At 45.4% G+C, this 17446-nt stretch overlaps 1 protein-coding gene across 2 annotated transcripts in view; it reads right to left on the bottom strand.

Annotated features, from left to right (window-relative positions):
* The window catches only part of MYO1E (myosin IE), a 233041-nt gene that overhangs the window by 44271 nt on the left and 171324 nt on the right, over positions 1 to 17446 (bottom strand). For both annotated transcript variants that reach the window (XM_007458891.1, XM_007458892.1), the window contains exons 19-23: positions 14134 to 14278; positions 9738 to 9852; positions 9356 to 9525; positions 7394 to 7539; positions 630 to 776 (exon numbers count right to left, since the gene is read on the bottom strand). In XM_007458891.1, the coding sequence (XP_007458953.1) occupies positions 630 to 776; positions 7394 to 7539; positions 9356 to 9525; positions 9738 to 9852; positions 14134 to 14278 (723 nt within the window). The remainder of the gene's footprint in view (positions 1 to 629; positions 777 to 7393; positions 7540 to 9355; positions 9526 to 9737; positions 9853 to 14133; positions 14279 to 17446) is intronic.

Here is a 17446-nt window from a genome sequence, read left to right as displayed (position 1 = left end):
CTCTTCCTTGTGAGTAGGAAGAGTGGAGGATATCCCCATTTTATAGATGGGGAAATTATGACGGAAAAAAAAGCCAAATAACTCACTCAGCAAACGTAAGATTAGAAGTTCAACACTCCGCCAGTGTCTGGTCCACGAGACAATGTTGTTAAAGCAAATGAAGGTGAGAGCCCAGACACAAGACACCCACAGCCCCCAAGTCTCCAAATGCCCCAGCAACACCCTGTATTATGCATTGATCTTGGGAACTTAAGCTCCACTCCGATTACTTTGTTCTGCTTCAGCCTTACACTACTGCCTCTGCTCTGCTAAATAAAATATTCTTTTATTGGTGATATAAAAAATCTGCCTTTTCCTGGCCTCACGTTGGTGACCTTTGTTCAAAGGATAAGATACACCATCCAATGAAGTCATTATCTCACAGAAATGCAAAAGTGACGTTTTCAAAGCCTGTGGCAACCATCCAGACTGTCTTCTGCAGGCCCTAAGAGTCCACGGGGGAAGCCAAGACACCCAGGGCTCCTCAGAGGCACCCAAGCCAGTCAGACCCCATCCCCCCACCCCGTAGGCCTCCCCTCCTCTCAGCCTGGACCTCAACAGTGAGATCAAGGCCCCAGATCCCAACTTACATGTTGCTAAATTTCAGAGGTAGTTGCTTCTGGGTTTTTTCCTCATAACGCTTTGCTAAGAGGCTCAAGAACTCAGTTTTAAAGACGGATTCAAGCAAACTGTCATATTCTTGCTCATGAAGAATAAAAAGGTCATCCTGCATAGTACTGCAAAGAGATAGGAAAGACTTAATGAAAGTTGTAGTTTTGTTTATTCCATGATTTTTTCTACTCCTTTTTTTTTTTTTTTTTTTTTTTTTGGGTTCCCTTTTCTCCAAATCACCAAAAACACTTGTTATCATTTGTCTTTTTTTTTTTTTTTTAACGGTATGCGGGCCTCTCACTGTTGTGACCTCTCTTGTTGCAGAGCACAGGCTCCGGATGCACAGGCCCAGCGGCCATGGCTCACGGGCCCAGCCGCTCCGCGGCATGTGGGATCTTCCCGGACCGGGGCACGAACACGTGTCCCCTGCATCAGCAGGCGGACTCTCAACCACTGCACCACCAGGGAAGCCCCTCCACTCCTTTTTTAATCCTGTAAAATAGCACTAAATTTCTACTGTCTTTCTCTCTGTAATAACTGAAAATCTTTAAAACACAATGTAAGTACAAAAATAAAGTCACTAAAATCTGCTTTTAAAAGAAGTTTATAGCCCACCAAAAGCACAAGTGAAATATTCTCTCACATGACTTTTAAAATTAGAAATTTAAGGACAATTTGTCTGTATATATATATATATATATATAAAAAGTTTGTTTTCAAACATCCCTACATCACAACCATGCTACCTGCACTAGGATTCGTTGTGATGAAGACCCTGACAACCAGTGGTTTAATCTCTGTCACTCAAGAGCATGTGTAAAAGCAATTCAGGGCCAACATGACAGTTCTACACTGCCTGGGAGCCTGGCCTCTACTCCTCCTCTTTACAGGTACAACCAGGAAGTTGTACAAGTCATTTCTGCTCACACCCCATTGGCCAGCACTGTGACACTTGGTTACACCTAGGTGAAGGGAGCCTGGGAAATGTAGTCTCTGGGTGGGCTGCCAGCTATTAACATGGAAAGGAGAGAATGGATATTACAGGACAGCTCACAAACTCCACTATACCTCCTTGTTCACGAACTTTTCCAAACTTGGAATTGGAATCTTTTCTTAAAGTGTGAGAATAATATACCTCAGAAGGTGTGGCCGCAAAGCTCCTATCATCTGCCTGTTTCTAGGCAGATGAAAAGTCTGGAATTGTCTTAATCACTTCAGTGACAGCAATTCAAAACTCCAAAAGGCACTTGTGTAAAAGTTGCTCACAACAGCTCTGCCAAGTCATTTGGAATTAAAGAAATAAAGCCCCAGCATCCTAGCACAGGTCTAAGAAGACCTCTGCTTTAGGAAGGAGGGTGTACAATGGGGAAGAGGCAGAAAAGAAGCACCACTTTTTGGTGTGTGCGGTGGAGTGAAACTCCCATTTCAGCTGCCTGACTCATGTCTGGGCATGTCTGTTTGCCTGGCTGTACTTTAGGCGGGAGAGTGATTATTCAACAGGGTTATTAAATGAGTCCAACACAGGAAACCTTGAGTAGTTTAATATGCTCAGATGTATTAGAAGTTTCATGATCATAAAGAAAGAAAGCAAGCAGGCCAAAACATCAAGGTCAATTATCAGCATGAGTCTGGAAATGAGAAGAGGCTGTTTGGATACTTTGACTTCAACCATCAAATTCAAAAACCCCTCCCTTTTGTGACCCGAGTCAGAGTTAGGAAATCATCTTTACCCAGGCCAGCGTTTCAACTCATTCCCCTGTCCTCAGCCCAGGTTCCCAGATATGAAAACAAAGCTTTTACGTTTTTTTTCCCTAAAAAATCAGACTTATGTTTGGACTTCACCCCCGTCTTATTCATATGCTCAACCTGCAATTCCTTACAGATGACTGGCATAGTAGGCCTTGTTGAAAGATGCTTTCCTAGTCCCTGGTTTGGCTGACTACTGGTTCTTTATCCTCTCGCCTTTGTGGCTTGCTGTTGTACTGCTGACAAACTAGAAAATCTTATTTCACTCCCTTAATGAAGATCTTCTACACAAAAATATTAGTTACAAAACCCTGGGTAAACTCTTTTTTTTAAAGCTGAAAAAGCAGTTTCAGGTAGGACGGCCCCTGCCTTTATTTCAACCTTTTAAAAAAATGTTTCCTGCTTATGAAATAGATGCTCCTTTTAGTAAACTGAAAACTACAAAGGTTAAAAAAAAAAAAGAAGAAAATAAACCTTATCCAGAATTCTACCATCCAGAGACACCAGTGGCACCAGTTGGGGATCCTACATTAATCTCTCTGAGAAAGTGCAGATATGCGTGGTGTCAGGCCTCCTGGGAGAAGCTTCACCCAACCCCAGGGGAAAGGCTCACTGCCATCTTTTGTGTCCCAGGAGTATCCCGGATAACAGTCTCTCAACACTTGTAAGCTGTGTGCCCCATGTTTACTCAGGGCCCTGCTCCTCCGTCCAGGACAGGATGGAGCTCCTTAAGGCAGGGACTGTGTCTCGTTCACCTTCAGGTCCAGAGCTGAACACAAGGTAGGTGATCAGTCCAAAAACAGAGAAATTCCAGGTTCCCAAAAGCTCAAAAGCCACAGCAAGGCAAGATTTCAGGAATGCGTCAGGTCAGCGGAACAAGAAGTGAAGCAGCCTGTTCTTCTTGCCAGAGGTTTAGGGCAATCAGGCAATGAAACAGTCTAGGCAAGAATGTCGTGCCCAGGGCAGCTGGAGCCTCTGTCTAAAGCCCCCTCTTCCAGGCTGATTTCCCCAGTATGTACAAGTACTGGAAAATCTACCGAACCAGACAGGCAACCCCACAGCTTTTGGTCTTAGGTCTCTGGGGGTCAGCTGTCAGGATGAGGCGGATTAGAGGCTTCAGCAGAGAGAACCCCACATGGGAGATTTTATAATTCCAATCTCATCACGTACGACAGGAAGGCAAAGAACATGCGCTACTGAAGTTGGTGGCCACCCTGCCAGCAAATTGAGTTTTTCAAGTAAGCGCTAGGCCAGGTCAGTATACGGTTCTTGGATAAGCAGCAGCTCTTGAAGGATCCTTCAAAAATGCATTCTGGGCCTTCTGTCAGCAGAATCCCCAAAGCCTTGGAAATCCGATGTCTCACCTGCATATCAGTGGGTTACCTCCTGATCGACTCACCACGTCTTCAACCAAGGCAGAAATGCAGGTGTCAGTGTTTTGGTCTAACTTTTGTTTAGATAAGGATTTTCCTGGCCCTTTGAGTAACTGTAGTCTTTGTAGCTCTCTGAGCTATTGGGTCTAATCTATTTTTTTTCTTGTAAGTTAAAAAAACATTTTTTGGGCTCCCCTGGTGGCGCAGTGGTTGAGAGTCCACCTGCCGATGCAGGGGACACGGGTTCGCGCCCCGGTCCGGGAGGATCCCACATGCCGTGGAGCGGCTGGGCCCGTGAGCCATGGCTGCTGAGCCTGCGCGTCCAGAGCCTGTGCTCCGCAACGGGAGAGGCCACGACAGTGACAGGCCCGCGTACCGTAAAAAAAAAAACCAAAAAACCCCACATTTTCCTTAAAATTTCAATTATAATTCAACTAGATATATTACCATTTATAAAAAGGTAAAGGCTTCTTGGGCTTTCCTGGTGGCACAGTGGTTGGGAGTCCACCTGTCAATGCAGGGGACATGGGTGCAAGCCCTGGTCCGGGAAGATCCCACATGCCGCAGAGCAACCAAGCCCGTGTGCCACAACTACTGAGCCTGCGCTCTAGAGCCCGCGAGCCACAACTGCAGGCCCGTGCGCCTAGAGCCTGAGCTCCGCAACAAGAGACGCCACTGCAATGAGAAGCCCACGCACCGCAACGAAGAGTAGCCCCTGCTCTCCTCAACTACAGAAAGTCTGCACGCAACAATGAAGGCCCAATGCAGCCCTCCCCAAAAAAACAAAAATCAAAAAGGTAAAGACTTCTAAAAATATGATGTCTATTGAAGGATTAGGAAAAACTTTTTATTATGAAAAATTTCAAATATCTAAAAAAGCAGACTAGCAGAATGAACTTCCACATGTCAGGAGGTTTCAACAATGATCAAGCCACAGACAATCAAATTTATCTACAGTCTCAGTCCCCCCACTTCCACACACCAGCTAGGTTACTGTAGAGCAGAGTATAAATATCATATTATTTTATCCTTAAACATTTCAGTCTGTATCTCTAAAAGATAAAGCTTCCTTAAATAAAAATAACCACAATACCATTATCACACATAAAGAAATGAACAATAAATCCTTCATATCAAATAGTTAATTATGTTCACATTTCCCCAAATTGTCCCGTAATTTTTTTTGTATGGTTGGTTTGTTTGAATAGGGAGCTGTGAGCCAATTTGGCTTTCCCAGTAGTTGTAAGAGTTAGGGACGGGCTGAAAGATGAAGCTTGTAGGACACTTTGATAGTCTGAACTAGAAGAATCCATTAGGTGGTCATTCCAGCCAACAGTCAAGAAGTAAGCCTCCTAAAGTGTTCAAAACACGTTACAACTTTCTTCCCCAAGAGCTAGACAACTGTTAAAATTTTTCTCTATGCCAATACTGAAATACACTGAGAACACACACACCCACACCCACACCCACCCACACCCACACACACACACGTTCTCCTGGTACAATCCACTTCTACTCTGGATTCCATTTCACTACTCAATCCATTTCACACTCCACGACCCCATGTGGTTGCATTCCTAACTTGGTTTAGATTACTAGCCTAACCCAACGGCTGAAGGAAATGGGGGAACGGTATTAATCTTTGCAAGTTGGGGCTCAGTAACTGTAACATGCAGATATAACAAGTTTAAATGACTCAGGCTCGTTTTTTCCCCTAGATCCAGAACAAATTTCAGGCTAAGTACCTCATTTTATTACATCCTCTAACAAGGAAAGGCCACAAGGAAGCAAATGTCCAGAATACTAAAGAGAAATGCAGAAATACTAAAGAAATAATAGTATTTCTCTTTAGAAATACTAAAGAAGCAGAAAAAGAATCTGATTTTACTATGAGACACTGTATCCCCAGAGGCTGAGAGAGGAGGGAAAAAAAAAAAGACAGAAGGAACACACTTGAGTGTGAATATCCCAAACCTTGATAAGTCTCAAAGACTTGATCAGTAAGATATTAAGTGTCAAAGTGCTTGATACAAACGTAGGCATATGATGATCAAGCACTCCTTGATGGTATGAAGGCTGCAGACAGACGTGGGCAATAATAATAGAAAGAACAACGATCATTCTCAGAGTAATCAGCACATGTGCCCCAAAGCTGTGACTCCTGGGCTTATAGCCACGGCTACTGCCAAGTGTGCACAGCACGTTTCAGCTCACCCAGCTGGTCCCCATGCAAGAAAAAAAAGAGAAGCTTCCAGTTGCGTTCCTTGGACCAGCAAGGGCAGCCTCAGGGCCCAGCTAGCCAGGAGACTGTGGCCAGCAGGTCGTGGCCCACGAGCTGAATTCTCAGAAAGACTTTTGAGGAAAACCCGACAGCACCTAGAGCGTTTCCGTGAAATCCATGGCACTGAGACCCACCTGAGGTGGGGCTGCAAAAGGCTGCTGATGGACTCATCTGCTTAGTTCTACCACATCCTGAACTGAAGGGTTTTAAACTCTTAACCTCACTGCACTGCCTGGCCCTTTATCGGGAAAATTAGGAACAGACAGAATCAGAAACCACAGTGACACAGGCAAAAATGGACACAACTTAAAATCTGCTTTGGATTATCACACCGGAGCCAGGATTTCTAGCCTGGTAAATCAGATGCCTGAGCACACAAAACCCCTGCTTTTTCCTAAGAGCAGCAGTTTTGTCTTCTGTGTGGAATAAGAGTTGCAAATTCCAGGAAGACATGTTCGCAAGTAACCAGAACATGTCTGCTTTGAATGCAATGGCAGCCCGAAGCTTGCCCTGAGAGAGGCAGTGGTATCCTCAGGAGGGCCAGGGACGTGACTCAAGGAGGAAGCTACTGGGCTCAAAGGGGCCTTTCTTCCTCTTTTCTTAGCCTTCTGTGGACTGAGAGGATTTCCTCTCATCAGAGGGAACGTAGTCTGGGAGTTATTAGCAGGGGACTTAGGGAAGTCTCAGCATGCATAGAAGCCCCTCTGCCAAAAGAAAGCCACAGTGCTGACAGGAAGAGCAAAGGCCCCTACCTGTGAACTTGGAGTTGAAGGGAGCATTTGGCAATGACTCCAGGGCTATAGATTATGGAGACCAATTTGTAGCCCCCACCCCGGGTATTAATAGGCGTAAAGGGCTTCAAGGAGTCCAAAGAAACTTCCCACCTAGGACAGTCAGAGTTCACAGCAAACTAAAAAGCAGTACTGATGACCTAATGTCCACCTGTGCTTGGGCCTTTCCTGGTGAAACGGGTTACGTCTTCAACAGGGGCGAGGTGGGCTTGGGGGCAGGGCTCGGAACACTGGTCCTACTTCAATAACAGCAATTGTGCTGGTTGTTTCCCATACTACATTTATTTCTCAAATTTTATGGGAACAAAGGATCTGGGTATCCCTTGATCAGAGGAGCAGATCAGAAGGCAAATTTTTCTCGTCATCTTGGGACTCCCTGAGAGCCATGAAGATGAGCTCTTCTTTGGGAAGGAGAGGAAACTGGGTTCGCTTCATCATGATTTTTACAACTGGGGAGCCTGACTGGGCTTTTCTCTAGGCTGTGTTTGGAACAGCGGTTGGTGATGTTGAGGAGAGACAGGGCTCCCCTGCCCCCAGCCCTGGCCACTCACCTGAGGGACACAGACAAGATCCTTTCCATCTCGATTCTCCGCTTCAGCACCTCCTTCACAAGGCCTTTGTCTGGACCCTGCTTGACCTTTTCTCGTCCAATTAAGTACAAGCATTTTGGAGTAAGAAGCAAGTCTCGCTTTACGCTCTGTAAGGAGAGGTGTTTTAAAAAGTGTCAGTGACAACAGTCCACACAAAGGGCATTTGTGACCAGGTGAAGGGACGCTGCTTTAGGTAGTGAACTTTCACTACCATCGGATGGCCATTCCATTTATCATCTAAGTCCCTCGAGAGCAAAAGGGGACACTGTTCATGATTCTTAGGTTGACATATGTAAAACTGCGGATACTTGACTCTCTTTGACTTACAAAACTGGCAGACCATCAGGTAACACCTAAGGTGTCAGGGCAAACCAACACACAGGACGAACCTACCAAGGATCTGCTACAGAATGTTTCTCTCAGGGATCCAGCAATATATAAATTTTGTGAGCCCATGAAATTTTTACTTTTCAAAATTGATAAATTTTCATTTCAATGACAATCCTTAAAAATCTAATATAGGGGCTTCCCTGGTGGCGCAGTGGTTGAGAGTCTGCCTGCCGATGCAGGGGACGTGGGTTCATGCCCCAGCCCGGGAAGATCCCACATGCCGCGGAGCGGCTGGGCCCGTGAGCCGTGGCAACTGAGCCTGCGCATCCGGAGCCTGTGCTCCGCAGCGGGAGAGGCCACAGCAGTGAGAGGCCCACATATTGCAAAAAAAAAAAAAAAAATTTAATATAAACATACTGTATTATACTCAAACACTACTTAGAGACTTAAGCACTCATGTTTGCATTCAAATCTGCCACCAGAGCAGCTGGTACCATACTCGGGTTGTAAGGAATGATTTGGTTTTGGCAAAACAACATCATCCTTCTTGTGAAATTAATATTGTTATTTATTTCATTATTTTTTTCCTGACCAAAAAAACAAACAAGAACCAACACACATAAAAATCTCTTAATGGGCCCATAAGCTATTGTGGCTTCATATTACACTATTAGGGTCAAGATTTTATCAGGCAAAAGAAAATGTCTACGAAAAGAGGTTAAAAAAAAAATAAAATCAGCTGGCCCCCAGTGGCTCTGTGAAAGCCCTGCGTAGTCATTTGCTCAGGGAAAATGGGTAAGAACACTTCACTTTATATTCTGAATCTTTTGATCCAATGAGTCTACTCCTATCAATTTATTCTAAAGGCATCAGTAGACAAATGCACAAAGACATGTGAAAGGATGCTCACTGCATCCTTTTATTTATGATGGTTTAAAAAAAAAAAAAAAAAGCCCACTGAGGACAGATTAATGAGAAACTGGTTAAAAATACAGTGAAGCGGGCTTCCCTGGTGGTTGAGAGTCCACCTGCCGATGCAGGGGACACAGGTTCGTGACCCGGTCCAGGAAGATCCCACATGCTGCGGAGCGGCTGGGCCCGTGAGACGTGGCCGCTGAGCCTGTGCGTCCGGAGCCTGTGCTCCGCAACGGGAGAGGCCACAACAGTGAGAGGCCCGTGTACCACCAAAAGAAAAAAAAAAAAAATAGTGAAGCAACTGTTAAATGGGCTACTATGTAGCTAAACAAAATAAGTTATATTGACACATCTATTAATATGGAAAGTTCTCCCTGGCATATTTAAAGAGCAAAACAACCTAGGACATAAACCAGCATGTAAGGTAGATCTCATTTTTGTAAAACTAAATACACAAATGTATGCCCGCAAAAAAAGTTCTAATGGATACACACAAAATGTTAACAGTGATTGTTTCTGGGTACAGGTGGCTACTTTTCTTTTGCTTTATCTGCATTTTCTAAATTTGTCTACAACGAACATGTTCTGTTTTGGTAATCGGAAAAGCAAAATTACGAGTTATTTTTAAAACTAAGGAATCCGTTTGGTGACTCTCAGAGGTGGGCAGTCGGCGTGTACCTTGAACCTCCTGTCATACTTGGTCACCGTGTCCGCAAAATCAATCTTCTCTCTCTTGCCCACAAACTGCTGGAGTTCCGGGTGCTCTTCCATCCCTATGTAGTCCCCGATGAAGTTCCTGTTAATACTGTTTCTCCTCCTCTCCTTCTTGTTCAACAGGAGGTCAGAGGCTGCAATTCCCAAAAGGGCAGAGAAGGGGGAGGGATCAGTCCCCAAGGAGAAGGAGGAAAATGCTCAGTGTGGAAAGACACAGAGAAACTCGAAATGAATGCAAGGTTTTAACACATGACATTACGTGCAAAGTAAAATGAACTTGTAATTCGTCTAAGTTCAAAAGTATTCTTAGATTTGGTAAATTCATGAAACAAAATGACTACAATACCCTCTTCTCTCATTTGGACATATTTCTTCCGGGCCACGAATTTCCTCCATGATTTCTGTATCACTCGAGCATACCCATCGTACTTTCGCTCTCTCATTTCTTCTAGAAGAAAGAGCTGTGAATATAGAGAAGACCGATGTGAGCCAATTCACAGGACCTGAACATCACTTTTTTGGGCATTTCAGGGACACTCCTTTTAGCCGAGGACACAACGGGGAACAACTTCTCAGACTCATAAACAAAGGTGAAAAAATGTGTCTATGATCACTATAGCTTTTATATATACATAGTCTTTTAATATAATATATATTATAATACTATAATATATTCTTTTAACAAAAAACATAGTGGAAAATAGCTGGATCTGAGTGTATTCACTTGGACCTTAATGATGGTGTCTGCCCTGCCTTGTTCATAACCTCTGTGAGAATCAAATGAGTGATTCAGCACTTATCTACTTATTTCCCACCTCGATCCAAAGAGGATATTAAGTGGCTTGATCAAATGAGCTCGTGGAGGCAGCTGTTTAGTGCTGCCTATAGCCTCTTACAAGAATTTTCCAGCTTTTGCAAGAGCAGAGCCTGTGCTGCAGTGGAAAGAGGGCTGCCCTCCTCTTGGGTCCACGGAAGTATAGACTTCCTGCCTCACAGAAATCTCCAGGGAGTCACTGGGGCAGGGATAATAACCAGTGACAGGAGCTGGACTTAAGATGTGTTAGTTAGGACTTAGATTCACCGAGAGGGGCTGGAGACTGTTTTAGTTAAGGGCTCATATCAGACACTGGCAGGTGTTGAGACTCAGGCCACCTTAATGATGAATACTGATTTCTGCACCCCACTCAACAAAGGTCTGGAATAACGAAGATGACAGCAAGCAGCTGTAATGAACCGAGGGCCCACTACAGGTCAGGAATCATTCTAGATGCTTTACACACATTCTTTCATTCAACCACTCAACAACTACATGAACCACATATTCGTGTTATCTCCATTTTACAGATGAGAACACTGGAACTAAGATTGGGTGGGGCTGGAAAGTGAACCAAGGTCTTTGGACGTACAAGTCTTTCTCTGTAAATCTGCATCTAATCAACTCGTAAAATGGTGGGAAACTCTCATTCACCTAGAAAGTGGTTTACATGACTCTCTAGGAACAAAAATAAAACGGACCAATAAAAACCCAAAGTAATGATGATGAATGTCATTGTTAAAATGTTCCAGAAGTAAACAAGTGAGTTTGGCTTGAAGGCAGCTGGGCTTGATTTGTTGTCTCTTGTTTGTCTGGGTCTGTACCCTGGAGCCACATCGATCTCCCCCTGACACTCAGCTTCTCCTTCTCACATCCCCAGCTGTGTCAAAACCACATCTCAAACTCAAAATACCAAGAGAGGGGCACTTCATTCCACAGCCATCAGTGCCATATACAATAAGCGCAAGGAACATATTTCCAAAACAAAGGACTTTTAACAGTTGGACAGAATGTTTAAAATCTGAGCCCTGCGGTCGCCTGGAAGATTATCTGTTGGTGTTTCTTATCTTGTGTGTGGGGTTGCTGGGTAAGTCTTGTTTTCTTCTTTCCCAGAACTATTTTGGGAGTGTCATAGAAAATACACTTGTGACTCAGAAAGGATGAAGACGCAACCAGTTCCCAGCTTCCTATAGTCTAGTTCAAAGATTATCTGGTTTTTAGGTTCTTTCCAAAAGCCATACGGGTTAGAAATCAGGGAGGTTCAAGAAGAAAAAGAGAGAGAGAGAGAGAGAGAGAGAGAGAGAGAGAGAGAGAGAGAGAGAGAGGAAAAAAAAAAAAGCAAAAATCATGGACACATGTAACAAATAAACTAAACCAAACCAAACCAAACCCTCTGGTGCCTGATGTCTAATGTGGGTTCTTAAAAGCAAATGGGTTACTTTGTAAATTCAGCACATTTACTATAAAAATCAAGGCGAGATCACAGGGTAGATTTTTTTTTTTTTTTTTTTTTTTGGGGTCCGCGGGCCTCTCACTCTTGTGGCCTCTCCCGTTGCGGAGCACAGGCTCCGGACACGCAGGCCCCCGACGCACAGGCTCAGCGGCCATGGCTCACGGGCCCAGCCGCTCCGCGGCATGTGGGATCTTCCCAGACCGGGGCACGAACCCGTGTCCCCTGCATCGGCAGGCGGACTCTCAACCGCTGCGCCACCAGGGAAGACCCACAGGGTAGATTTTTAAAAACCATTTTTCTTTTTTTTTTGGCCTCACCATGCGCCAGGCAGGATCTTAGTTCCCCAACTAGGGATCGAACCTGTGCCCCCTGCAGTGGAAGTGTGGAGTCTTAACCATTGGAACACCAGGGAAGTCCCTAAAAACCAATTTTTGTAAAAGTATTTGCAATGTCAGGGCTAGATGTGGATGGATGAGTGATGGTGGTGGGGAGAGAGTAGTGATGATGGGATTTGTGTGCATGTGTAAAAAGATGGGGGGAGAGGACAGTCAAGCGATGGTAAAAAGCAATTGGGAGGAAGACACGGAAAAGAAAAACCAAAAATAAATCTTGATTTTTGAAGTAAAATCTCAAAGCTCAACTGAATCAGAAAAAAAGAGTATGAAAAATATTGAGGCTGTTTTTGTGAAAATTTAGCAAGTCAGAAAAGTAAAAGTGGGTATAAAACAACAGAAGAGTTCTCCGTTGTACCAGTAAATCACTCCATCCCATTTTAGAAAGAACAGGAACTGTTCTGTGGGTTGCTTAATGGTGTATGACACAACATTTTCATTTTATAATTGGAAATGAAATTACTGTGAAGCTACAAATAACTCAAAGTGGAAAATGCTACCACAAACTTTTCATAAATGGGTTCTATCGATGTGTGCCACTTATTTATTCAACAACCTTTACGGTTCATAAAGCCATTCAGTTACAACCATTTAGCATTTCTGATCTAGGGCTGATCCTGTGAGGCAAGCAGAACAGCAGCCACGGGGCCCACTGTAAAGGAGAAAACGCACTGCGAGACCAGAATTTGCCTAGAGTCAAGTGTTTCCATTATGACCAACGCTGCAAGTTCTCATGGTATTTCCCCTTGATATGGTGACTAATTTTGCCAAACTCACCAAAGACTCCTGAAATGGAGTCTTGTGATTATTACAGGAACCTCAAGAAATGGTGATGCCCAGCCTCGGTTAGTTCCGGCAGTTTATCCAACTTAAAAAGGAGTATCTAGGCTTCCCTGGTGGCGCAGCGGTTGAGAGTCTGCCTGCCGATGCAGGGGACACGGGTTCGTGCCCCGGTCCGGGAGGATCCCACATGCCGCGGAGCGGCTGGGCCCGTGAGCCATGGCCACTGAGCCTGTGCGACCGGAGCCTGTGCTCCGCAACGGGAGAGGGCGCAGCAGCGAGAGGCCACGTACCGCAAAAAAAACACAAAAGCATCTTGATTAGTTGCTAATAAAATTCTTAAAAAAAAAAAAAAAAAAAAAAGGAGTATCTTTGGGACTTCCCTGGCGGTCCACTGGTGAGGACTCCACGCTTCCACTGCAGGGGGCACAGGTTCCACCCCTCATTGGGGAACTAATAACCTGCATGCCACCCAGTACAGCCAAAAAAAAAAAGTGTCTTCATTCCACAGCCCCAGAGCTATGGGGAAGAACTGAGGGGCTGGGCTGGGTTCCTGCTCAAACTGGGAACTTCCTGTGGACGGACATTCATTAGGCTCAGAGCGACCACACCCTCATCAGGAAGATTAAGAAGTTCCACTAAATTAATCTGTGGAGGTCTGGTAAGTTTGCAAATTGTTAAACCTGTATGTTTGAATTCCTTACTGGTAAATATCCCTGTCCTTTAAGCTCAGAGATTTCTCCTTCTACCTATTGGTCCCCTGAAAGTCCTTTCCGGCCTTCCTCATGGCCTTCAAAATACAGTTCTGGGAATTGTCCCTCCCAGGCTCTGCTCCCCCTTTAAGGAGGAAGCCTGGGTCTGTGTGACACAACCTGCTTGGTGTCACCCAGGTGAGGACGTAGGTTTACCCAAGCCTCCTTTGTGGGCAAAGAAGTACCTATTAGCTTAGGCACTACTGGACACTAAAAGTAACTACTGGGCTCTTCCTATGAGCCGCTTTCCTCATGAGGCTCTGAGTGCACAAAAGCGCACAAAAGCACACAAAACACTCCCTGACCTTAAGGTGATGACATCTAGAATGGGAGAGAGACTTTAAGTAAGAAAAGAAAACAGCTTTGTATCCATGTTGAGGGCTCTGGGGTGTGGAGAATGGCCTATGCTTAGACTGGGAGAAGTGGAAAGCCTTCTTTGAAGAGCCCACATTTAAGGCATGAACAGCAGGATGAGGAAAAGAAGCCAGCCACGCCACGGGGAGGGGGCCGACAGGGGCTGCGGGGAGAGGGGTGGCCCTGAGGAAACTCACAGACTCGGGGGCTTTGACGAACACTTTGCTCTTCCCGAGCTGGAACTGGTCACTGTCCATGTTGACGGACTGCAGCAAGTGGAGGACACCTTGTTTCTCATCCCCTCTCCACGAAGGCCAGGTGGCTTTGGTCAGAATGGCGTACCTGTGAGGACAATGAGGGAGAGGAAGATCAGGCTCAGCCTGGACCACCCCCCAAAGGCACTCGGTGCTGCTAGGGTCCTGGCCACCCCCTCACCTCCCTTCCAGGGCTCAGGGATGGGCCTGGACAACTGCAAAAATCCACTGGGTCCAGATTGCCCATTTCAGAGCTGCCTCCTAACTCCTTCCTTATCTGACCATTTCCACGCTAAGGCCCTGGAGAAAATCTGCTTTTCCTTTCTACCACTGTCTAAAAATAGCATTCCTGAAGGTCACCAATGACACGTTTCCAGCAAAATCAAACGATACCAATTTCCCCTGATCTCTCAGGAGTACTTAACAGTCAATGTGAAGAGATTTACGAAGCTCCCCATAAGCAGCTGTTATGATTACGATGGATCAACTTTCATCTTTGGAGTTCTCCGCATCTTGAGTCAGGAGGCCCTGGTGATCTGGTCTTTGGCTATTCTCCAATCTCGTCTCTCTACCGTCCTCTGGCTCACCACGATCCTGGGAGGATGGCCTCTTCATGCACATTCAACACCTTCCCTCCTCAGAGCCTTCACCCATGCTGTTCCCTCTACCAGGTGTGCTGTTCTCCAAACTCCTCAGGTGGCCGGCTCCCACTCAGGGGGTGCTCCCCTTCAGTGACACTTCAAGAGAGGCCTTTGGGGTAGACCCAGGCAAAAATCGTCCCCCTGCTATTCTCTCTCATAGAAAATAACATTTTTCCTTAAGAGCATGTATCATAATTCATAATGATAGTCATGTTTGCACCTATTTGGTTAATTCATGCCACCACCCCCACGGGGACAAGAGCTCCGTAAATGGGTGCTCACCCTGCACATCCGGCACCTCACACAATGCCAGGAACACGGCAGTAAGAACTAACATGAAGGGCTCCAACACTATAGGATGCGCTCTGCATCAGGTGCTACGCTTGGTGCGTTAGATCCTTGATCTCATTTTACTCCTACAGCAACCTCATCCAGTTGGTCTTCCCATTTTGCAAAGCAGGAAACAGGCAACTAGAGACCCTCTCAAGGCTACTTAGCTAGTAGGTGTCATAGCTGGGATTTGAACCCCAAGCTGTTTCTTTCATGACGGCACTACATACAAGGCATGGATTGGTATACAGGTAAGTAAATATTCCCTTTAAAGATGATACAGTCTACTACACATGCCTATGTTAGAAACATCATAATTATGCAAGAAGCTAATCTAATAGAGGAGACCGAAGCACATTACAAAATGTCAAATACAGAAGGTACCAAAGGCTTGAGGTGGAAGGAAGGGAAAGAAGGAGGGAGGGAGGGAGGGAGGGAGGAAGAGGGGGAAATCAGAGGAGAGTGTGCGCGGCCTATGGGCTGGAACATCTAGAACACAGGCAGTGAATGGGCCCCAGGCCTCTGAAGAAGCCAGGTCCTCCTTTGTTCCCAGAAGGTACTAAGAGGATTAGACTGATTTATGGCATCCAAGGGAGAAGGGAGTCGTGACAAGAAGAGTGGCTCTGCCTTCAGGGTCCAGGGCTCCCTAAGAGGACAGAGTCAGTGCTCATCACACCCTTAGGTCTAGCTGGCTGGGACTAAGGTGATTCTAGGGACCCTCTCTGGTCCTCCTAAATATCCACATCTTGCCTGATAATACAAATTTCCTGGAGAAGCAAATCCTCTTATTCACTAATTAGCGATAAAAAGCTTAAAAATGAAAATGCCTGGCTGAAGCCACACATTAGCAGGAATACATTTCACATGTGGCATAATGAAGTCAGTTATACAAATTAAGTCACATAAAAATGACTGATAGCAGGGTTGCCACTGGGGGGCATGTGAAAAGGTAGGAATGTACTGGCAATATAAATGGATGAGGGAGAAAGTTCACGCAGGGTATGGGTGAGAAAGAAAAGACCAGACTCCCAAGGTGACAAGTTTCTAAGAGTACGAGTTTGCCAGGCTTGATCTAATCAAATCAAAATCATAAACCCAAGTATTTTTATTGTGCAACCTCAAATCGGTAGCTCTTTGCAATTCACATATTCCCTCCTATTAAAATAATGCTGTATTTCTCTTTTTCTTTTTTCTTTTCTTTTTTTAATAGTAAGGAACTTGTTTTGAAGAGACTTTTTCTTCTTTTTCCTGACAAGGCCGCTGAGAGTTTGGGTCTGGGTAAGACCTGGGAATTGCCTGGCATTTCCAGAGCCCTTTGACAATGGACCACTTGTGGTGGTCCCCTTGGCTTTCAGGAAGCTTGATGGTATCCTCCTTACTTCCTCTTGTATTTCACTGGAGAGACCAGGGCATAATTCCAGTACAACGATCTCCCACTATGTAAGTACACCCAGTTCACTCGTCTTTCTCCAGGATATACTGGTGGGAACGGGTTGCACAAGGCAATGGTGCACTGCCTAATAGATTGCCTGTGATAATTCTGGAGAGATGAGGATAATAGCTTATACTCCCTTCATCACGTATTTTCAGCTTAAGACCAAAATTTCATCTCAAGACCTTTGCACTGGCTGTTCTCTCTGCCTAGAACTCACTTTCCTGCCCCTAGTCTGGAAGGCTCCTTGTAAGCCTTCTTACAGATGACCAATCCAATGGTTCCTTCTCAGAAAAAATGCAGCCCAGCAGACCTCTAGCTGCTGGCACTTGGATTTAAGGATGTTTCTGACCCCCAAGGACACTAAAATCCTGGCAGCCAGCAGGACACTCGCTACACTCCATACCTGAGATAATAAAGGTATAAGATGTTTTAATTACTCACAGGGGATCACAGGATGAGACAGTGACTGGCAGATTCTGGACAAATCCTGTTACAACCCCAGACTCATACACCTTATGGAAAACAGCACTGTCTCTGGAAAAATATTCCTTGCCCATTGACAGATATATGGCCTTGTAGCCATTTTTGAGTGGGAGACGAAACGTGTACTTTTTATCGGAAAACAAATTTTCCTTCCAAACTTCATTTTATTATCCTCCCACAGTACTCTCAAATCAAAAGAAATAAGACAACATCAAAAGAGCCTCCTTTTGGGCCTCCCTGGTGGCGAGTGGTTGAGGGGTCCGCCTGCCGATGCAGGGGATACGGGTTCGTGCCCCGGTCCGGGAGGATCCCACATGCCGCGGAGCGGCTGGGCCCGTGGGCCGTGGCCGCTGGGCTTGCGCGTCCG

This window comes from Lipotes vexillifer, unplaced genomic scaffold, assembly GCF_000442215.2.
Source record: "Lipotes vexillifer unplaced genomic scaffold, Lipotes_vexillifer_v1.1 scaffold102, whole genome shotgun sequence".
NCBI classification, from domain to species: Eukaryota; Metazoa; Chordata; class Mammalia; order Artiodactyla; family Lipotidae; genus Lipotes; species Lipotes vexillifer.
This window is presented reverse-complemented; position numbering and strand designations above follow the sequence as displayed.